The following is a 24,141-nucleotide window of genomic DNA, read 5'->3' as shown; positions in this document are numbered from 1 at the left end:
AAAAGGGAGTGAGGGATCTGAGTGGGAGAGGGGAGTAGGAGGGGAACAGGGAAACAGATCAGGTATGGAGGGCAGAGCAGGAGAGAAGCCCAGAGGGCTAGAGAATGAATGGAAATAAGTAACCTCAGGGAGTGGAAGATTGAAAGTACCAGAGACTCAATGGGGGTGATCTTAGCCAAAATGTCCAATATTAGGTAGAGAGAACTTGAAGAGTCCACCTCCAGTAGATAGACAGTGCCTCAAGTGGAGGGACAGGGTTACTAACCCACAGTCAAAATTTCTGACCCACAACTGTTTCTGTCTAAAAGAACTGCAGGAACAAAAATGGAGAAGAGACTGAAGGAAAGGTGGTCCAGTGACCAGCCCAACTAGGGATCCATCTCATAGGGGACATCAAGGCCTGACACTATTACTGATGCTATGATGAGCCTGGCATGGCTGTCCTCCGAGGAGGCAGCTGACTGAGACTGAGACAGACACACCCAACCATTGGACTGAAGTCCAGGGCCCCCTATGGTTGAATTAGGGGAAAGATTGAAGAATCTGAAGGGGAAAGTGACCCCTTAGGAAGACCAGCAGTCTCAACTAACCCAGACCCTAGGGAGTTGCCAGAGGCTAGTCTGAGGCCCCTGGCATATATATAACAGATATCTGCCTGGTCTAGCCTCAGTGGAAGAAGATGCACTTAATCCTCAAGAGACTTGAGGACCCAGGGAATGGGGAGGCCTGGTGGGGAGAAGGAATGAGGTGAGAAACTGTAGGAGAAAGGGGGTGGGAGGGGGCAATGGCTGGAATGCAAATAAATAAAATAATTTTATAAAAAAAATAAAAAGGAATGTCAGCCAGGTTAAAAAAATGAAGGAATTTAGTATTAAACTACATTAATATGTTTTTTCTGTATTGAGTCAAATTCTTTTATTACAATTAATTTTAGTATATATTTGCTTCCTTTTTGTGGTTACTATAAAATATAAACATATATATAGACATATAGATATAGATACATAGATATAGCTTCCTATAGGTTTCCGGTGACTTCTCCATAGACTATGGACTCTAACTTTGGGAGAGAATTGACTATAGATGTTATCACAGGCTACTTGTTGTGAAGAACAGAAAAGACTATTATTTGGTAGCCTGGCCTTCTAGAAGCACCCCCTTTCACTAGCTGTGTGACCTTGGACAATTTGTCTTGTTCCTCTGAACCCATAACTTTTCATGTTCCCATGGAGGCTCTAAGACAAACAGCAGGTAAGGGCTCGAAGACATGGGTTGTCTCATTTCTTTTTGTCTTTAGAAGATGTCATTTGAACATTGTAGAGAACATACATAAAACTTCAAAAACATGTATAAGCAAAATTGTAAGATCTCCTCTCATATTCATAAACTCATGCAAAGAATGACCTATCTTTCAGCAAACTATCAGCAGCAAGTAACTCCCTCTTTTAATTGGAGAACCGCTCATATGATCGGGAATCTTGGTCCTTTCTGTACATGCTGCTTCAATGTCAAGAAACTCAACCCCAGACAGGATTTAAAGTGCAGCAGAGAATGCATCATGTGTAACAAAATGCAAATGCTGTTGGATACATCCAGGGACAATGATTTAAGCTAACCTTTGTGACTCATTTAACGTGTGTGTGTGTGTGTGTGTGTGTGTGTGTGTGTGTGTGTGCGCGCGCGCGCGCCCTCAATGCACTCTACCATTAGATCAAAGACGTGCAGAAAACATGAGCAACAAACATGCAATGACAATATTAGTATGAATTTGAAGTCATTAAGGAGGTGGGGAAGATCTGAGAAGAAATAGGGGAGAAGAAAATACAATAAAAATATATCGTGTAAAAATCCCAGCTGACAGGTAAAAACATTGAAAAGCACTATAAAAATCCACTTAAAATAACATAATAAATCTATATTAGCGTCTCTAGTGCTCTGTATATCTCACTAATGTAAGCTACATGAGACACAGAAACTTTGTTCAGGTTGAGATAGAGAATGGGTGCTCAATAAATACTCATCAAATAAATGAACAAAGACAAGGACCTAGTAAGACTTGTAGCTAAAATGAGGAACTTGTTGGGGATATGTCTAAGAAATATGTACAGAACCTATACATTTTAAAGTGTTATAAAAGCACCAAACAATACTGATGTCATCTAGCTGGCACTCAATTAGCATAAGACAGATAGGAATGTTTTGAAGTTGCTATCTCTCCCTCTGAAGGACCTCTACCATCTAGGATGAAGGCTGGCGGCTTAACATGCTGTGGAGAGTCTCTGCCAGCTGCGCTCTATCTGTTCCCTGCCCTTGCATACAATGTAAGAGGTTCAAAGAACATGCTGCCCTCTGCCCCACTCCAGTGCCATGGCCCTTGCTTGTCCCTGTGCCCCGACACCGTTTAATAGGCTCGTTCTATTCTATATGACTTTGCTAAACAGTTGCTACCTTGGAAAAGACTTCAACATCTCTGATCATTCCACATAGGAAGTAAATATGTTCACACATTTTCTGAATACCTGCACCATTGCTACATTTTAAATATGTTCCATATAGTCATGTATAATACATTCCTGAAACCATACAAAAGATGTAGCGGCATAAATCTAACCTGCAGACATATACCATTTATCACTGGCATGATCTAATGAGAAACAAATAGCATCCTGCCTAATTACATCTCCTTTTCTAGACTGTATTTTTGAAATATACTTCCCACAATTTGTACATTTTTAAACTGTGGCTTTCTTTTCTTCCTAATTGAAAATTCACTCAACTGGCAAAAATTCAATGATATCCACTTAAAGCTAAGGATTTTCCCTTTCTAGCTTGCATGAAGATTTCCATCTTTGTCTCAATTATATTAAATTCATGAGATATTAGGTTCATATCACCAATATCTACTTCTTCATTCTTAACTCTCTACTCATTTTCCATAACATAATAAGGAGAGATACCATAAAATATTGAAATAATCCTTCAAACACTTTTGTGTTGGCACAGGTAATGATAGCTAAAAGTGAATTCCATGCAGAATGTTTATCTTTCTGTCCCTGAAGCACAGACCAGTGTATAGAAATGTTCCTTGGAAGGTGCTTAAGTAAATCAACTTTTGGGTTCCCATGGCGCAACTTAGTAAAGGAGGGTCTGGCTAGAATGTGTGAGGGGCTGGTGTCGATGCTTAGGATCTAAACAAATAAATAATGAATCCACAGCACATAAAATTCTGATAGTAAATGATAAATTGAGTGAACAACAACAGCAACAAAGTATTTAACCCCCTCCCAACTCCTTCAATTGTTCATGACACAGGGACAGCCAAGCATACTGTTCCAGTGCTATAATGTACAGTAGGCAAAAGAAGCATTCCAAAGGGCAGCTTTAAATATGAGCACTGAAATCCCCTCATGTGGGGAACTTGTCCTAAATACACTCTGGCCTTCTATCTTACTCCCTAAAATGAGGAGTAGAGTCATTATGAGAAGAAATAATTTTGGGTGCTCGTAGGCAGTGTTTTGGGAGTCTTGCTTCATATAGCTCCATCATTTGAAAGTTGCAGTCAAAGTGGAGAAAATGTAAGGCAAATTCCCTGTATCACACAGCAGGCAGCTTTGAAAAGTAGGCCACATGGCCCTCCTATATGCTCACAGCTCCACCATAACTACTAAGGCACCCAGAGGCTAGAGTTGAAGTTCTAACAGAGGTCCACAGTCTGGCCCCTGGATACCTCTTTCTTTTGTTTTCTTCGTGACTCTGTCTCCCTTGCCTGTTCCAGCTATAAGCTCTTTCTCTAATAGACCCAGTGCTCTCTCTCCTCTGCAACTCATAACATGGTTTTTCACTGGACTGTTGAATGTTCCACAACTTAAGATGTATATCTTATACAGTGTTTTTAGCCATAACCACCATGCAATGGAAACTTCTTCTTCTCTCTGAAATCAACAGTATACCCCTGTTCTAGTTTGCTTTACTATTGCTGGGATAAGACACTAACCAAAACCACAGTGGCTTCTGCTCCCAGGTCGTAAGCTATCTGTCACTGCAGGAATTCCATCCATGAACCTGGAGGCAAGAATTGGGACAGAGACAATGGAGGAACGCTGCTTGCTGGCTCACTTGAGGTTCATGATCAGCTACCCTTCTTATATAACCTAGAATTATCTGCTGAGCAGGGCCAAACCCCCTGACTGGCCTAGCCCTTCTTCTATCACTTAGCAACCAAGAAAACACTCCCATAGACATACCCATATGCCCATAGAATGCCATTCTAAGGAAGGCAATTCCTCAATTTAGATTTCCTCTTTTCAGGTGACTACAGGTTTGGATCAAGTGGACAGCTAAAGCGAACTATGATAACCACCAACACACCATACTTTATTCTCATTTTTATATTTATATATCACATTTTCCTTATCTATGCTGCTTAATACATATCTCACATGATAGGCAATCAGATGACAGACACACATACACACACACACACACACACACACACACATATACACACACCCTAAAACATAAGTTATTGCAGAAAATCGCATTTATTTGATCCAACACTGAATTCTGTTTGATATTGAAGGACTATTTAAATAAAATATTAGATTAGTGACTTTTGCTAAATCCCTTTGTATAAATCCTTGAAGAAACAAACTACCCCTAAAATATATCGGTCATTATTCTGAAGGCATACAAAAGCAGCATCTGTTTCCTCAGAATCAACTTAGTAATCCTTCCAGGCTCAATCTCATAGTGGACAAAGAAACAGACATATTTTATCATAAAATCTTACATTCTAGTGATTAGTATACATGTTTTAAAAATACTAAGTCGTGGGCAAGGACTATCTGCAGCCATTGTAAGTTGGCAGCGACAAAGTAGAGATAGTCTTTAGAGTCAGGCTGACTTGACAGAGAGTCTGGATCCTGATTTCATTATTTGTAATCTGTGAATTTAAGTTAGAATCTTCCTAGGTCTCAGTTTTCTTGTCTGTAAAATGAGAAGGATTATCCTCCCCAACTGTTGTCATGATAAACACTGGTGGTCTAAAGAGAGGAGGACATCATCGTGTCTACGAGCAATTTTGTTTTGCGTGCATTAAGTTGCATCAATAACTCATTTTAGGGAAGGGTGAACAGTTGTATGTGGAAACACAAATCCATTAGAAATGAAGACAAGCAAGATTACTTTCTCTGTCGTTTTAGGATGCTCACTAAGACTTGAGAGTGAAATGGTTTAAGATACCCAACTGATTTTATACTCATGAATCAAGTTTTCCCTTTGGTGTCAGATTGCAGCATGGTTGTGGTAATGCACTGGCTTCTAAAGTAGTGAGAACTAATGTAACATAACAGAGAGAGAAGCGAGTTCCCTGTTAACTCCCTAAGCAAAAGCTAGGCAAGCTACTAAATAAGAAGTTCATTTTGCAGTACAGCCTGTGATTTACACTTCCAAGCTAGTTGAGTCAAATAATCTTTTTCTCCAGGAGGTCATCAGTGCTGCCATGTCCTACATCAGAGTTCATCTGGTTCCTCTCTTGATACTAGATCTACAACTGTAGCTTGCTAATATGCCATTTTGGTGTGTGTGTGTGTGTGTGTGTGTGTGTGTGTGTGTGTGTGTGTGCGCCAAGAGACCAAGAGAGAAGAAACCCTCTGCAGTGGCTTTTGCCTATTGCATTTTTGCTTGTGTGTCATGTCTGTGATTTTTACTTAGATATTTGATGGAGTGGGGGAAATATCACAAATTTACCATGCTCCATTTCAAATGTTTTCTGACTTCTTTTTTGGACTATGGAATCTTGTGTCTTTTTGCATGTGTGGCACCTCGAAAATCAAATTCGTAAAAATAATGCTATGTGGGAGTCTCTGGAAGGAGAGACTGCGTCCCAGAAGCTCTGTGTGGGTAACTGAGGACAGATTCGCAGACTTGGGCTCAATCTGGTTTAACTTTTCTGAAGCTAGAGCATGGGGAAGTCATGTTCATAGACTTGAAATTCAAATGGGAAGAGCGAAGGAAATCATCTGTGTTGAACACCTTCTATCATCCACGCCCCCTGTGGCAGGCTTTATGTGGTATTCTTTCTGAATTTTACAAGGTGGTTCTCTTGAATAGATAGATATTCATCAGCCCTGAAAATGCAGCACTCCATCTGGTGTTTCTGTGATGATTATGGTATGACTTACGAATACCAGAAGCGTGGTGGTCAAGGCAATTGAAATTTGAATTATGTTTATGCTAGTTATCAGATGGTATGATGATCTGCATTAAAAGTATGGCCCCATCCCTACCCCAAATCTCCTAGGTGACCTGATATAAACTAATGAGCTTTGCTCAAACATAATGCCAAGTAGATGCTATGTGATCCATCTATACAGAAACCCTTCAATGCAGGAAATAACTACTAAAAATATGAACTATGATAAACTTAACTTCTCTGAACCTCAGGGTCTCATTGCAGAGGTTTCTTTAGAATCAAATGAGAAATATTTTACATGATATATGATATAAAGTTCAATAAAAAGTACTTATGACTGTTGTTAACATCTGGGCATTTAAATGTGTGCTAGTGTGCAACCTTCATTTCTATCTGAACTTGAGAAGACTTCAGTAGCAAGGTAAACTAGACTCTACCTGTTCTTTGTTTGTTTTCAAGGATACTTTCCCATAACAAATAAACAAATTACCAAGGCAAATTTGTGGTGGCAAGAAAATGTTCTTGCTTTTTCATATATACAAATATGACTGGTAAAGGGGGTTATGTCCAAATACCTTCCCCAGCAGACATTTTGTTTGTTTGTAATCAATTCTGACAATAAAGACAGAAAGGAGTACCATTTTAGCCAGAGATTTTACCATAGTTCCTTAAACTCTTTGCAGGAACTACATAGTATATTGGTCTTATGAAACAACATAAAAATTTGGGTTTTATTCACAATACAGAAAGGAATTCCAAATTAGTAGCACAAAAAGTCAGCCCTAGGGGCCATCTCCATGTCTTCCTTTGAATAGAAGTAATCACCATTGCCTGTGCTGTTGTAAAAATACATTTAAGGTGAATAAGTAAGCTTTCTTTGGCAAATGTCAAAGACAAAGGCAAATTAACTTTGTTTTTAATTCTTCAACTTTTCTCATTGATTTCCTATAGACTTTGTCTAACAACTAAGCCTGTGTCAAATGAACATGAACTGAAGATGAATCTAATAAAACTGCAAAATAAAAAATTTTCAGAAGAGGAAAACCCATCATTTGTTTGGAGTATCAGGTCATGTTTTTTTTTTTCAAGGCAAATACTGCTGTTTCTAGGTTTCCTGGAATTTTCCCAAGGGCAGAAAAAGGAAAAAGGCAGGAACTGGTGTGATAACTTGTATTCATTTCTCACTTCAATCAAAATAACACCACTAAAAAGATAATGCATGTTGGCTTTTGCCAAGGACTTCATTTAAAGTCTGATGACTCAGAGGAAACTGAGTCATAAAATTATGATATCCCCCTCTACCCAGCCAGGAAGCTCTGAAGCTGTAAATCCAGTTGGTCCCCTGCTGTCCTAGTTTGGTTTTTGTTGTTGTAATAAAACATTGATTAAACACAGCTTGAAAAAAAAGAATGGTTTACAGGTTGCAGTCCATCATGAAGGGAAGCCAGAGCAGGGACTCTTGGCAAGAACATGGAGATAGGAACTAAAGCAGAGGTCATGAAGGAACATATGTCTGGTTCACTTGCCTCAGAGTGATATCACCTACAGTGGAATGAGTTCTTTTAATTGATCAATCATAAATCAAGAAACAGCCCAGAGATTTGCACATAGACATGTGAGACAGAAATATTTTCACAGCTGAGGCTTCTATTTCCAGGTGGCTCTATCTTGTGTCAAGTTGACAAAACTTAACCAGCACATTCCCCAAGTATGACAAATACACTTCAAGTTAGCACCCAATATTATGGCTTACAGGAGGTGACAAGGGCCCATACTGTTCTGTACATGTATGATCATTACACAAAGAAGGATACTCTGTATATTTTGACTATATGTTACCTAAATTTAAATAATAAAAGCACTAGTATTATGGTTCTATCAAAGCCTATTTGCCTATTTCTGACAAATGATGTTTAAATGCTTCTTTATCTTCAAAACTAACACATTTAATCTTTCCTTGGTTGTAGCTTCCTGTCTTGGAGATAGTTTTAGATGTTTAGTTAAGCGATGATAAAATCTGCCTTAATGACAAATATCTAATCACAGAACATAATCATTTAACACATGCCATGTTATTGCTAACTTTTGTGAGACAACTAAAATGGTCCACTGTTCACGTCATACATTTAAAGTCTCTGAAGGTTAGAGACCTTTCAAAGTAACTATCCCCATTTCTACACTCCTGTCTACATATTAAGTCCTCTTTCTCTCTCTCTCTCTCTCTCTCTCTCTCTCTCTCTCTCTCTCTCTCTCTCTCAGGGTTTAGGTTCCATAGATAGACAGGGGGGGGGATAGAGATAGATAGAGATGTAGGATGTAGATACACACACACACACACACACACACACACACACACACACACACACACACGGTAACTTTCTTTAGACACACCAGAAGAGGGAATCAATAAGATTCCATTACAGATAGTTGTGACCACCATGTGGTTGCTGGGAACTCAGGACCTTTGGAAGAGCAGTTAGTGAGTGCTCTTAACCTCTGACCCATCTCTCCAGGCCCAAGTTCCCTTTTTCTTTTCTTTTCTTTTTTCTTTTTCTCATTTGTTTGTGTTATACTAGCCAGATCTATGCCTGTGTAACATGTGTCTGTATGTATGTGTTCATCAGTGACCTTTATATGAAAAGATTATCTATGCTAATTTTACATAGTGGAGTGTGAAGGATAGAGACAAAGTACCTGCTATGAATAAAGTATTACATTTGGTGCTAAGGATAGTGGAGAGGGACAAATTAAACTGTTGTCTTAGTAAAGCTTTCATAAGAGAGAGATGGAAAAGACAGAAAGAGAGAGAAAATCAGAGAGATGAGAACATGTATAAGCAGCACTATCATGGTAATGTGGGGAGGGGTGTTATGCAGATAGCAATTGTGAAGAGCTTATGTAGTTCCACTGTGGTAGACCAGAAGGCCTTTCTATGAAACCTCACTAAATCCTAACATTAAGAGAAGAGTAAGATTCGGAGTGGTAAGAGGTAGGAGAGTGTTTTGGGACAAAAAGGCACAAATGCAATAAAGGAAACAGGCAGATCTATGAACTGTGGAAAGCCCCAGGGTGGGGAACAGTGCAGATGGTCAAATGTTTTCAGAAGAGATGGGGATGGTGAGCATGCCAAGGGAGCTAGAGGAATGGGCTATGTGATTGAGCTTGTTCTTTCTTTGAAGCATGAAGTGTGTGCCAATTAGTTCAGAGTGAGACTCAGTGGCTATCAGCTTGGCTTCTGTTCGATCATGTACAAGGTTCTGTCTAATGGGTTCATTTTCCATTGTCTTTGTGAATCTATCATACAAACCAACAAATCCCATAAAGAAAATGTGGGGCCCCAGATAGTCTGATGGCTTGGGTGTGTCTTCAGTCTCACAGCTCTGCCTTGAGGGATGTTTCTTCCCCTCCCTTTAGCTGATGATTGTTCAGGTCCATCCTGGCAGGAAGTGATTCACTAAAGTTTTCTTGTGCATAGGTTGAATTAAACTAAGGTTTCTTGTGCATAGGTTGAATGCTGCTGGAATATTTAACTCTAATACTGTTGCTATTGCTTGCAGGATACATCCATGCCTAAAGGAAAGTACTGAGTAAAACAGGCAGCAAACTCCATTCATTTTTATGTTTCACATCTTCTTTCATTAAAAGGCAGCATTGCTAATTTATTCATTAAACACATGCTAATTTGGCACTTCCTGTGTCCCCACCACTGTAAAACCTTTTTTTTCATGAAACATCTCAGTATTCAAGCAGACTAGCAGAACATGCAATGAGTGTTGCAAACAAGATCTGAATCAGATTCATAAGGCAAACCAGTAGTCCTTAAAAATTAAATTGTTAATAATATAAAACACACCACATTTGAGAGCCTTAATAAAATAGAGACTAGAGATTTAAAAATACAATAACTAAAAACCAATAACTATAGGGTATATAACATTTGGACTCTGGTTTTGCACATATATTTTTACAAGCATAGTTTTCAACAGAAGAGAGAAACAAAGAGTTAAAAGGAATGATATCAGTGCCTGGCATGAGTAAAATCATGACACAATTACCACTGGGAAAAATCCAGTAAAATGAGAAATGACAGGGCAGTTAACAATGTCAAAGTTCTCGTAAGCCATGTTAGGATGTAACTTCTCTGACTTCATCAGTGTTGATATCTTAATATCAGCAAATGCATTAAAGACCTAAGCATTTTCTCTTCTGTAAACACTAATATTAAAGCTAGTCTAATGTCCTGATACTGCCCTAAATTCAGATAATGAGTGCCTTCTCTATCCTCCTGCAAGTTTTTCCCTATCACGGAGAACTGCAATTTCCTCTTTTCTAATCAAACCCTCCATAAATCATAACTACATGTAAATATGTGATTCTCTTCATGAAACCTCTCAGGATTCAAGAAGACTAGCAGAAATATCTGAACTACAATGGGCAGAACATAATCAGTAGGTACTCGTGGTCAGAAAGAAATGAATAGAACTCTCCACAAAGAACTGAGGTGAGACTTAAGTCTGCCTAATGAAGAAGGGCATTGTAAGAAAAGGTATGTGTGTCAAGATGTTTTAGGAAACACTTCACTACATATTTTTGGTGCGTGCCAAGAGTGAAGATGAAGGGAAGTTTGAAGTGCCTGTGGATTCCAATCAATGGAATCTGTGGACACTGCTAATCACTTCCTCAGCAGATTGTGGAGAAGTACTAGAAGCTCATTAGCATAAAGAGTCCATGACTCAGAGTCTAGACGTTCTGCATACCGATTTCATATTCTCTACCCACCTCAAGCAGACAGCCCTATGAAGTGACACTTTATGCAAGATGGATCCTTACAAAGTAGGAATCAGTAAGGACTTTACAAACACACATAGTAAATATTTCATTACTTTAAACTCTAAAAGCAGGACTAAAGCTGTGGAAAGCACTACAGAATGCCAGTCATTGCCTCCCTATTCTGTACAATGTCCATCAAAAAGCATGTCTTAGGCTGTGGAAAGTACTTCAGAGTGCCAGTCATTATTCCACATGGACGTCCATCAAGAAAAGAAAAGAAAGGTTTCCAGTTTGTATGGTTTGTCTTTCTTGGAAAAGTCGAAATTAATACCTTCCCATTCTGTTGCTGCATGATAAAGATGAACTCTACACAAGTACTTCCTGTCTCGAGGAAAGATTTCAATAGTTAACTAGAAATCAGTTAAATGAAAGCTGGGTCCTATTTTCAACTCCATTGCTATGTAAATGTTCAGGAGCATACCTACAGGAAAATAGCTTCAACAAATGCACTCCATGTTCAGTTTATAAAGAAGTGACCCATGATATTTTTCCAGTATTCAATGTACCTTGTGTGTAAGATCAGCTCTTTTTATCTTTGAGGTATTTTCAGGACTCCTCAAATTTTTCCCCTGCCTCTGCAACACGCCAGCTACATGAGCAACCATTATTCTACTATACTGAGCACTGGAATCTCTCTGTTCCTCTAGGGTCCCTATAAAACAATCATTTCTGTTATTTGGACTTAGTTCTTTTTGTGTAGTTGACAAGCAATGTTGGCCTGGGTGGTTCACAGTTCTGTAAAACACAATGTGCATACAGAAGCCTGAAAGTCTCAGGTTTGCCTTCTAATTCCCTGAGTGCAGTTGGTTGCTAATGACACCATATCACACTCACTCAGAATGAAAGGATGCTGTGCACTGGGCAGGGAAGTGAGTATAAGTTTCTGCCTCTAAATGGGGCTGAATAAAAATAGAGACGTATGAATTACCTCACATGGAGCAGTTTCTGAATAGGTCACATGGTAGTACACCCTGATCAGCAGTCTCATTTCCCTGTCATGTCAGAACCAATAGCAATGTATTATGTGGAGGAAATGTCTTCCTTTGGCTTCTGGAACAATTTCAATGATCCCATTGTCAGTAGCCAACTCAATAACCATTTCTTCTGTTACCACAAAGAATACTTTCCAGGCTGAGATTGATAAAAGGGGGATTTTAATTCTGTAGAGACGAAATCTAAAATTTAAGTTAGACTCTTAATTTTCAGTCCCATAGGCTTTGAAAGCCGAAGGTGGAAATGAAAGGTCACTGTTAACAATTTCTAGTGTGGAAGAAAAAAATTCTCTGCTATATTTTCAGACCCTTTTCCTTTGTCTCTTTTTTAATAAGTATATAATCTTATTTACATATATTTTAATTAACACTTAGAGACCTTTCATATTCGTAAGATACACTGTTCCATTTAACATTTTGTAGGGTTGACTTTTATGCTTATACTGATTCAACCAAACCAAGCAGCTAGAATTTCTTTCTATCACATACGTGTATACCCAAGATTCATTTGTACATGTTTAGATCAATAAACTAGACAATGAACTATCAAAAATAAGCAGACACATTATTTAGATGAAGCTCTATTTCTATTCCTTGCCAAAATTACCATGGGATTAACAGAGGACTGGATGTTCAGGTCCTCAGCACTGTCTGGTACCAGGCATTGTCTCCTGTACCTTGTCCTTCAATCATCTGAGCCTCAGAACCCTATGATTCAACTACTGTTGTTCTTAACTCTTCTTTCCAGGTAAGGAAACTGAAGCTTGGAAAGAATGTAATTTTCCAATGGTTGTATCAGCAACAGGAATCACCAATGGGGGACAAACAGAGATTTATACTCCAGCACTATTTTAAGGGCAAAGGGTGCCCTTTTCTCCTGCACCCCAATACCAAGGTTGTTAAGCACAATGTACGGCCATCCCTGGCATTAAGGAATATGATCACTGATAATCAAAAGAAATAAATGGAGCATTTGAGAAGAAAGAAGGGAAAGAAGATAGGTCTCATAACACACTTTGTATTCAATTCAATTTCTTTTCCCATTAGGAGTATTTTACCAATTCTGTACACTTTTCTGAATTGTGATTCCCCTCTGGGCTTTTCCTTAAACACCAGATTCACCCAGCATCAATTTTCTCCTACTTGGATGGAGCAACTAAAATGAGCACAGGAAACTTTTCTGCTCATAAGTGTGCTTCACATTTCCCTGGGGCTGAACCCATTGGGCAGGTGCTGAGAGGAGAGTCTCCTTCTGTGATACTTTCATTGTGCATGTAAAAGCAGTACTAAGTGAACGCAGGGAAATGCCCTTACTAGTTACAGAAGCATTAATCACACCACTGTCAACTTCCTGCTTTTCTTTTAAGAGCTTATCTAACAGTGGTCAGACTCACATTTTCAAAACCTCACCATGTCTGCGGCACAGACCCTTCATCCAAAAGGAACCATCATAGGGAGGACCATTCAACTATCTTGCCAGTTGTCTAGAAAGGCAACACTGGTGAGCCAAACAGGAGTGGCATCTATGACTTTCAGCATCAATGGAAGGGATTCTCTTAAAAGGAAAAAGAAGGGGCTTCTAGTAGGTTAGAGGTTCACTATGGAGATTGAAGGCCTGGGATGTGTTCTGTGGTTATGGATAAGCCAAAGATACCATTTACTTAGACTGAGAAACACACAGGAAGAAGAGTCTTAGAAACAGATGGTGAATTCAATGGAGCTAAACCATAGTTTAAAGAAGCCATGGATACTCAAATGTAAAATTAGAGTGTATAGAAGGTGACTTCTCCACCTCAGATGATTCCTACTCATAGTCAGCAAGACCTGGTGCACATCTTGGGAAACACAGTGCACCTCTAAAGGCATCCTGGTCAAAAGATGACCAAAATCATGGACTCGTGGACTACTAGATATCCCTTGTAATGATGCCTTTGTAGCAATGGATTTGGAAAATGGAGAGAGTACCCTCCTTTGCTATCTATTGATATAATGAAGACAGAAGCTAACAATAAAAGGCAACCCTTACTTTGCCTCCATTAACATGTAGCTCTTTAGTCCTCTTATACAAATGAAAACTGCACTTGCCAAAAATAATGAAGACTGGCCAGAAGCATTGCAACCGAGTTGACCAACTCCAAGTTAACAGTGCCTAACCAATTGATTGCACTGGAGTTAATGAAGCGTTATGAAATTATGAAAGAGTATAAGCAAATGCATCCACCAAACACAATGGATGTTCCTCATATGGACATTGATTCACATACAGTAGCTAAGATGTTGTGGGAGGAAAACTTGAACACTGGCTAGATATTTGACAACAAAGATACTGATTTGGTGTACAATAATTATATTGTAGATTTCTAAAAAAAAATTCATTGACTTATCTAAATGTTGGCTATAGTTGTAGATGAATCACAAGACTAATATCTGGGATTTATCCCAAAGCTATCTTGAGCAGACAGAAGGAAAGGTAAACAAGAACAGAAATGAAGGATGCTTACCCATGGTAGCAGTTGCAGCCATGGAGAGCCAGTGCTGGTCAGACTGAAGCATCTCATGTACTGTACTGCCTCTCCGTTTGTTTACACTGGGATTATTTCTACACCAAAAGTTTAAAAAACACTCACAAACTATGAGGTTTAAGTAAAGCTGGAGTGAAGGCCAAAGAAGTAAAGTGATAAAGAATAAAGAAGGAAAAGACAGAGTTTGTCTCAGTTTTAGAAGATTTTCCAGAAATGTGGGCATGCAATGACTGAGGAACCCATCCTCTCTGTGTCTTCTGTTTTGGTGTGTTCTCAGCTCTCTCCATTTCTAGTTTATTTGACAGGACCTAAATCTCATTAGACCATCAGTAATACCCGCTCTTCTCTTTCCAATGGGACATGTACTTTAAACTTTTCTTGGAAGCAATGTTAAAGACATGTCACTTCCCTTTCTCCTCACACACTGACATTTTTCTTGCTACCGAATGCATTGAGTAATGTCATAGTCCCAGGAATAATCTATTTTAATCACCTCCCACCAGGGAGTGAACTCAGGTAGCAGATCTCATTTGATCTAGAAGTGAAGCAGTATAGAAGCATGTTACTAACAGGCTCATTTCATTGTCATAGGGAAACCAGTACTCAGCACACAATGTCTTAAAGGAATAAGAAGAAACCGAAGCCATCCCTTCTATACTTTGCCCTCCAACATCTGCCCAGCACTGATTGGATCCGCCCTGACTTCATCACCAACCCGAGTACCTGAATAAATTGTAATTTGCTTTTAATTAGAAGTTAAGTAACCTGGAGTCTTAAGAACGTTACTTTCAGGGTAAACGGCTGCCTAATATCCAACTATTGATGGTTATTTTGTGTTCAGATACTTGTGGGAAAAGCAATACCATACCTTGAGAGCATTCTAAATATAATGACAGTACGGAAGCTTTCCTGACAACAAATCCTAGTTCTATCACACAGAGATAGGCGTCAACACCTGGAGAAGCTTCGACAAGAAGACAAAAAACACCTATGTTGCAAGGGCAGAAAACATAGAGAAGAGAGAGAGAGGGGAAGCCTGCTCTGCTCCAGTCCATTTGAATTGCCAACACTGTGTCTATGTGAATAAAAACTGAGGTTATCACTGAGCCTGCTACGTAACCAAGCTAAAAGAAGCTGCCATCATTTAGGGTAGATATGCTTCCTCCCACTTTCCTGCACAGTCACACCCTTTATTTGAAGCTTTGTAGCCAACATTGCAGAATTATCCACAGCAGCAACAATCACCTCGTCTCTATACATGGTCCAAATTGAATTCTAAGAGGGAAATAGTTGTATGATCTACTTTTCTTAGGCAACACCTGTAGTGTATGTATGTATGTATATATGTATGTATGTATGTATTCAAGAAATTTGACATTCTTGTGGATGTAACTCTTTAAATTTAAGGAAATAAAGGAAAAAGAATAAAGGTTAAAACACACCCCCATATGCAATCATTTGTGCAAGAGATGGTGAATTGGTAACCATATGTACAATTCAAGGATCTCAAAATATACACATCCTCAAAGCACTATGTCATGAACTAAACTCTGTACTTGTGGGCATGCTATTTTATGTTTTCATAACCACCAGAAGCGAGTGCTTTCAAAAACCACCATGCCTTCAGACATTCACCTGAAGTTACCTTTGAGGCTTAGAAAACATGTGTGACGCCTTCCCATCCTCCCTTGTAAAAAGCCCTAGATAACCAGTACTTTTTCCTTTCAGTACACATGTGATTTTATTAGAATAGGGCCCCTGGTTTCAAAATTACTTAATTGACACTTTATTTAAAGGTGAGCCAGGGAGCGCTGCCAGCTGTTTATGGTACTGTCTTTTAAGGGATGCTTGAAAGAACAAAGGGGTAGGACTTAGGTGATGGGTGAAGAGACACCTTTTCATTGTTTTCAGTGAGGCAAAGAACATCTCTAAAATACTTCGTGAGCCAATTCTAGCACAGACACTTCCTCCTTATGTCCCAATCATACTCAGATTTTAGTGACTGAGCAAGACAGCCTCAATTTCTTCTGTCCCTCTTAAACCCTTGCAGAAATTAAGTGGCTTTATATATTAATAAAACACTCAGGATTAGCTGATGCTAACCATGAGTCTAGGCCTATATGAAAGGTTAAAGGAGGCAGGAATGTAACTCATCTAATTCGTGGGTGGATGGACTTTTCCTCTTACAATTTTTGAGTGAACAAAGAAAGATTTGAGTGAAAAAATAGGTAAAAAGGGAAATGAACAAGGAGGAGCCTTCACTCCCCATGGCTGACAACCAGAGAGAGGAAAGCATTAGCTCTTTATGTTCATCTTTTAATATGACGTGGATCCAGACAATGTGCATGACTCTTGAGATATTAAAATTTTGATTACTTAAGAGTTAATTCCTTGCATCTAAGGGATGCTCGTGTGTGTGTGTGTGTGTGTGTGTGTGTGTGTGTGTGTGTGTGGTGTGAACTTACTACCACTAAGTACTAAGTTCAGGGAGAAAATGAGTTCCTCTGAGTATAGCATTTTTGCATGCAGTCAACTCCCTACTCTAGAGCACTTCCCATGGTTTCGGCCCATTAAGCGGAGCACAACAGCTTGATGAATTAATGCTTATATAGGCACAGTTGGCAGCTTCTAATTAAATAATTATGGCTAAGCAGCTGCACAGAAGCTGTTCTGCACCCTAGAAAGCCAGCTGTCAGTTTTATTGGTCCTAAGACAGGAAGAGTTAATATGTAGCTCTGGATGTTGGGTACAGAAGGGAAGTCTCTGGTTTGCAATGTCTATAGTTAGTATGGAGCTTTGTGCTAGCCTCTCCACAGGGAAATGGAGGGTAAACTACTCCTCACCAGCCCAACAGAAGAAGCAGCAATTACATGACCAGGTGATTGGGACATTTCCAGAGCTTCTAAAGAGGCCATAGTGTCAGACAGATAAGCTCTTAATGAACACAGAATCACCATCGACCTAGACATTAAATGCATCCATTAGGTGCGTAATTGATTAAAAGTCAAGTGTACGAACCTACAGTTGAACTAAAGCACATTTCCCATAAAACTTTTAAGAAGGTATATGTTCTACCAGATCGCAGAAATCACCAGCTCCTTCACATAGGATTTAAAATCTAGAATCTTCTCTTTGTATGCATGGGAACTTTGCCCAGCAGAAGAAAACAGTATTTGTTGATTAAGGTCCAGCCTAAAGGAAGATATCCATTACAATGACCACAATTAGAACCAAATAATGTTTACTATTCTGTACACATCAGTAAGGTTTTGGGATAGATTTAACTTTTTCTTCATGAGCCATCTTGTCAATGCGATGCATACTACATACAAATCCTCTCCTCTGAGGAGATATATGATGACCCAGTTCGGAGATACTCTGCTTCCCTTTGGCTTCTCTACCTGCACCAACTCAAAATGGAGAAACACAACTATAGGCAGAAGCCTGATCCCAGAAACTCAGTCTTCTCTTTATGTTTAAACAAATGTAGACATCTTAATCCTGAGTTCTGAAGTTATTTTAAAACCAGCAGAAGGGAATGTAATGTTAAACCCAAGAACATGGTCCTTGTGGAATGAACTCAATACCCAAGCCAAAAATCTTAATTTACTCTTCTTCCAAAGCTCACTGGCTTGTATATTAGAATGCTCTTTCATAAAACAGAGCTGTCCACACCATAATTCTTCATTTAAGCTGAAGAATCTTGAGGGCTCTGGTAATCCTTCACATACACATATTATATATATAATATATATATATATATATATATATATATATATATATATATATATATATATACACACACACACACACACACACACACACATATATGAATCCTATCACCTCAACATCTGAGGTGTTTGCATGTGTTTGGCAATTCTCTGGGATCTAGTTCCTTTTAGATGGATCTTAAACAAAGTTCAGCTTAATTAAGCCTGCTTTGCAACTCCAGTCTCGGTAGAAAATGTTAAAGAACCAAACAACAGATTTGCAGGGCCCATAAAAGTAAATTTCAGACCTGGGGGAAGAAGGGTGCTTTTCAGCAGTCTGCACTGCCATCTAGCCAAGCCCACATCACTCTGTACAATGTCCATTTGTGCTCTGAAAGCCACTAAGGGAAGAAGCCTGCAGCTTCCCAGACCCCAAGAGTCCAGCTGAAAGGATTGAGCTGAAAGGATTGGCAGCAGTCCCTCATCCCTTCTGACTCTACAAAATCTCCAAACCCTGTGAGCCAACAGCAACCTCACATTCACAGATCACTATGTAGGAAAAAGTCACATAGGCTTGCTTATAAACTATTCCAACATCATTGGTCCCTTCTGATTTTTAAAATCTCTGACTATCCTGCGACCACATTGGAAAAAGAAAACAGAAGATTCCTCTGGGATACAAGACTCTCCCAGGAAGGCTCTGAAAGAACTGAACTGTAGCATCTAGGACTCTACCTCCAGTTTAGCATAAGTGCAATCCCAAACCAGTATCCTTAGATGCTAACAAAACACTAGACCATGCACATCTGTGAAGAGAACTAGTACACACAAAAATAAGCAGAAGCCTTTCTACTTACGGTAGAAGACGTATTCAGTATAGCTCGACCAGATCTTGTCTTCTGTATACTGGTTGACAAAAGATGCTGTAACCGAGGAGTTACAGGCCACCATGTGGAATCCACACTCTGACAACATATCAAAAGCTCTTTCCAGATGTTTGAACTTGAGATAAAATCTGGAGGTGTATCTTTCTGGAGCTCGGTCGGGGTCTCTACTTTCATTCAAAGTTTCACCAAAAACTTCCTTTGCCAAGGAAATCCTTCCGCAAACCAAAATCCGGGGAACTCTCCGAAACTTGGCATCTGCTTGCCCCTCTCTGCCCAAGGTACAGGATCCCCTGTAACCCACAGTAATAAAACCCCACTTTCGGTCATGAGGAAGCAGCGAAGAGGGGGGGCAGATTCTTGTGTCGCTTCCTTGGGAGGCATCTTCGAAGTCACTGTGGCAGAACTCATCCGGACTTTGCTTGACTTCCTCAGGGGCCAGGAGTTTGACGAGGTCAGGGAGCTGGAAATACTCAGCTTCTCTTTTCAGCCTTCCTCTTTCTGGAAAGTGATCAGGCAGGACCACCTGCCTGTCCCTGAGATAGTCCAGAATATAACGGAACAGAAAGCCATCTCTGTCGATGAAAAACCTTCCCTTGGAGTCCTTGGCTAGATCGTTAGCAGTGTCTCTCTTTGGGGAAAACATTTTCCACAGGAGAGAATGGGGGATACTTATTAATGTGGAATGGCGAGTAAAGTAAACCTGGCCCCCAACATTCAGCTCTATGACTTCAGGGAAAGAGTTGGGAACAGCAGCCCCTTGGTCCCGAGGATAATAACGGCTACAGTTCCCACTCAGAGCCATTGTCCCTTTCTTCTGCAGCTTCCTGGAACTTAAGGTGCAATCCAACTGGGTTACAGCCCTGGCCTTTGCATCCACTGGTAAGGTAAGGAAAAGGTACTAACTTTTCTTTTGTTAATTACCTCCTCTTACCCAGGTTTTGTTTTATTTTGTTTTTTTATTTTCCCAATAAAGCAAATTTTAGGAGAGTCCACAGGTGAAGAAATGCTGGACACTGGACGAGAAGTTTAAAGCTGGCTGGTAGTGAGCTCTTACTTCACAGAATGTAATAATCAGCTTGTCTACATTCAGTCTTCCATTAGGTTCGGTAGGCAAGAAGGCCAAATGCCCAGTTACCCAGAGGTCTGTCTACGGGAAAAGAGAAAAATTATTTCCTCAGACCCAGAATGAGTCAGAAAGGGAGAGACCTCTGGAAGGAGAGGGGAACAAAATGACAGGGAAGATTATTTTTACATAAGCAGCCTGCACCTACTGACTTTAATCACTCCTTAACTGAGTGAGCTCTTCCCTAGGGTGTATTGGGTCTTTAAGTTTATCCATATGCCACCGTCTCCAGCAAGTGCCCTTCAAATTGATCCTGTTTGCAAATCTGATGGGAAAGGCATATACAATTTTCAACTTCCAAAGAGACCGGTTTTTTAGCAGGACAGAGAAAGCAGTGAGTCTCTGCGCTTACCTTAGCGAGTGCTGGAGACTCAGTTCGTGCGAAGAAATAATCTTTTCCAGAGCAATCAGAAACCACAGCCACACTGAGCCTGGACGCCTTGTCAAATCCCAAACAGGTAAAGGACAGAGGTATCGATGGAAAGTGTCAAGAGAGAAGTGCTCTCGGGAAACCAAGATTCCACACTTAAGCGCTAGTAGGTGTACGTTTCTATGTGTGTATGGATGTGTGTATGGATTCACTTCCAATCTCTAGTTAAAACGGATCGGAAAAAAAGTTGAACCGAGAGACGGATGCTGAGTCGAAGAAGTGGAGGGGAGGAAAAAAAAAATTCAACCAAAGCTTCTGTGGGGGAAAAAGGAAAATCCGAAATCCAAACCTTATAGAACAGATCCTTTGCACCTGGGAGAGTTGCAAGAGGTCCCTGGACTTAGAGGCATTCAGAGAGCCCAGAGGCAAGGAGACAGACAGATGCGCCCCCCAGGGTCGCAGCAGCCACCCCACCTGCGGGCAAGGGCAAAGGGACGCCCATGTCCCCGCCAGGTGGGAAAGAAAAGCAGCCGGGGTGGCGAGGAGATGCCTGCAGGGCTTGGGCTCGGAAGCTGGGAGGTCCCGCGGTGCCAGGAGCAGTTCGGATGCTGTTGTGTGAGCAGTGCAGGCAAGAAACCATCCAGGGAAATGACTATTACATCATCTTAAAGGAATAGGGCTTGGAGAGAGCGGAGGCAGCTCGGAGTCACGTCCTCGGCGGTGACAGGTTGCCAGCACTGACAGGGACGTGCGCTCGCGGTGGGCACCGGACCAGAGGCGCTGGCTGCTGACACAGGGCGGGGACGTTGCACTACTGCACAGCCCCCCGCCCCGGCCTGTGGTCTGGAGTTTGCACAGGCAGTCTCTCTGCTGTCTTCCTTGGTTGTACCTCCACCACAGCCCCCTCCCCCAACCCCCCATCAATTACCCTCCATTCCGGCAGTGATTTTCATTTGAAAAACCTCCGGAGGAACTCTTCAAACACGTGACTCTGCAAAAGGGCGCACTTCTCCTTTTAAGCCATTTTCCCTTTAATCCTATGGAATGTTCACGTTACAAGTGTTTGGAAATTGTTTTTTTTTTTTAATCTTTTGATTACAGTCATACTCAAATGCCCCTTCCCCTTCATTCCACCCGCCAACACACACACACACACACACACACACACACACACACACACACACACACACACGAGAACAGGATTGAGGACGCTCCTTCAAAATTCAACTATCCATAAAAAGCTAGGAGTTGTAGCAGTAACTCACTATCTTAACTCACCTGAAAGAAACTGCCACCTGCAACCTGTCTCGGAGACTGTCTCCTTACTGAGACTCTCTTGAATGTGCCTGCCCAGCCCAGCCCATCCCAAGAGTACTCCGGTGGAAGGCACGCCTGCTAAAAAAGGTTTTACTCCTGTCCCAGCGGGCTCCCTTAAGTGCATCATTAGAGTTTCAAGAAGGCATTTCCAGGGCAACCTAATACACTAACGAAGTGCTTCCAGTTGAGCCTGCCAGTCAATAATGGCCCAGCCAACCGCTTACAGTAACTCTGCCGTTTCCCCTAAAAAATGCCAAAGTACTGGGCTCACATCTCTGAAAAGAACACACTTATTCATCGATGTATATAATACAGGTGAGGCACACATCATCCCAAACAACTGATAATTTAAAAGCTTTAAAATCAAAAATGGAGGGGAATTGAGATTCGTGTGTTCAGTGCCAACTTTTGCCCCATGAATTAGCTTGGATTGAAAATCTTCCCAAGGGCAGACTGAAGAGAGAGAGAGAGAGAGAGAGAGAGAGAGAGAGAGAGAGAGAGAGTTAGTTTAACAATCTTTTCTTTCAATAACCATTAGGTTACTGAACACATTTGGAATATTAGCTCACTCTTGAACACCTGATTATATTTGACTTTGCTGCTTAAACTAATGCATTAACCTGCTCTCTGGCCTCCAACGCCTGATTTTAAAGTTGGACCAATTAAGGAAACGTTTATGTGATGCACTTATATCGCCATCTAGTGTCCAAAACTATCAGGAGCGTTCATTATCTGGAAATTGAGCTGAGTTAAAAATGTTATCTATTTTTAAGTTTTTATAGTGAACTGAATTTACTTTGTATTCATTATTCACCATGACGACAAAGTAAATATTTCATTTCCACCAAGAGAAATAAGAGTAGACTGCGTCCTGTGCAGACTTAAGTATTGGTTGGGGTGAATAAGAAAGTAAGTGTATGCTTGCCTTTTGTTTCTATGGCTCATGTTGGAACAGGCTGACCTCAAACTTGTTAAGTATCCAAGATTGACTTTGACTTCCTGATTCTGATTCTGATTCTTTTCTTCTTCTTCTTCTTCTTCTTCTTCTTCTTCTTCTTCTTCTTCTTCTTCTTCTTCTTCTTCTTCTTCTTCTTCTTCTTCTTCTTCTTCTCCTCCTCCTCCTCCTCCTCCTCCTCCTCCTCCTCCTCCTTCCCCTTCCCCTTCCTCTTCCTCTTCCTCTAGAAAATTAGATTACAGCCACTACCACACCTAACCTCTGTGTGTGTGTGTGTGTGTGTGTGTGTGTGTGTGTACCTTTGAGATACATCCCCCATTCTGAGCCTCTGTGCTTTAATTTTTAAAAAGGGATCAGTACATTATGACCATTGCTTCAGAGCTCAGTTGTTAAACTATTCTATTCATTATGTATTCTAGACTAGAGGGAGAGAGAACAGCTGATAAGAAAATAAGAATTTTAAGGTTATTATACATTTTAATGACCAAATCATTTTACAGAGTTTCTAATATTAACTTGAATTACAAATCTAAAAGATTCTACAATTTTAAAGAAAAATATTATACATTTAAAAATGAGGGTTCTGGCCCGGTGTGGTGGCATATACCTTTAATCCCAGCACTTAGGCATAATCAGGTGGATCTCTGTGAGTTCAAGGCCAGACTGATCTAAACATTGAATTCCAGAATAGCCAGAGCTACATAGTGAGACATTGTCTCAAAAAGCCAAAGAGAGGAGAGGGAGAGAGAAAGAAAAGAGAGGAGAGAAACTGGAAAAGGAAGAGGGAGAGGGAGGGGGAGAAGATAGGGAGAAGTGGGGGGAGGGAGGTAGAGAGAGGGAGAGAGAGAGAGAGATCTGCTCATTCTCTTTGTTTCATAGGTTATAATATCAGGCCAATCATTCATTTGAAAATGATAAATATTATTAATTATACATATTGATGGTTTTAGGGATGTTTCTAATTCTGCACGTTGCACTTTGCTTGTCTCTATGCTCCCAGCCATCTCCTAACCCTTCCTTTTCCTCCCCTCCCTTGAGTCTGTTTATAATAGTTTTCTATTGTCATAATAATGTGCTTTCTAATAATAGACCTTCTACTTTCAGTCATCTTTGAAAATTTCGTGGGTTTTTTTTGACTTTTTTATTCAAGGTTCCACATATAACAGAAAACATGACACATTTCTTTCTAAGTATGACTTATTTCGATTAGCATAGTGACCTCTACAGTTCCATACATTGCCT

At 40.3% G+C, this 24,141-nt stretch overlaps 1 protein-coding gene and 1 long non-coding RNA gene across 4 annotated transcripts in view; one reads left to right on the top strand and one right to left on the bottom strand.

Moving 5' to 3' along the window:
• Kctd16 (potassium channel tetramerization domain containing 16) overlaps positions 1-21,971 on the bottom strand; it is a 276,887-nt gene extending 254,916 nt beyond the window's left edge. Inside the window, exons 1-2 of one of the 3 annotated variants that reach the window (XM_087592438.1) lie at positions 21,906-21,971; positions 19,105-20,281 (exon numbers count right to left, since the gene is read on the bottom strand). In XM_087592438.1, coding sequence (XP_087448564.1) covers positions 19,105-19,936 — 832 coding nt within the window. In that variant the 5' untranslated portion in view covers positions 19,937-20,281; positions 21,906-21,971. Of the gene's footprint in view, positions 1-19,104; positions 20,282-20,609; positions 21,245-21,905 lie in introns of those variants that run through there. The other 2 variants (XM_087592437.1, NM_001172155.1) reach the window with 2 other exon arrangements.
• Positions 19,575-24,141, top strand: part of LOC147999754 (uncharacterized) — a 31,616-nt gene continuing 27,049 nt past the window's right edge. Inside the window, exon 1 of the long non-coding RNA XR_015642930.1 lies at positions 19,575-20,018. This is a non-coding gene — a long non-coding RNA (uncharacterized LOC147999754). The remainder of the gene's footprint in view (positions 20,019-24,141) is intronic.

The sequence above is a fragment of the Rattus norvegicus genome, chromosome 18, assembly GCF_021556685.1.
Source record: "Rattus norvegicus strain SHRSP/BbbUtx chromosome 18, alternate assembly SHRSP_T2T, whole genome shotgun sequence".
Lineage (NCBI taxonomy): Eukaryota > Metazoa > Chordata > Mammalia > Rodentia > Muridae > Rattus > Rattus norvegicus.
Note: the sequence above shows the minus strand (reverse complement) of the source record. Positions and strands in the feature narration are given on the sequence as shown.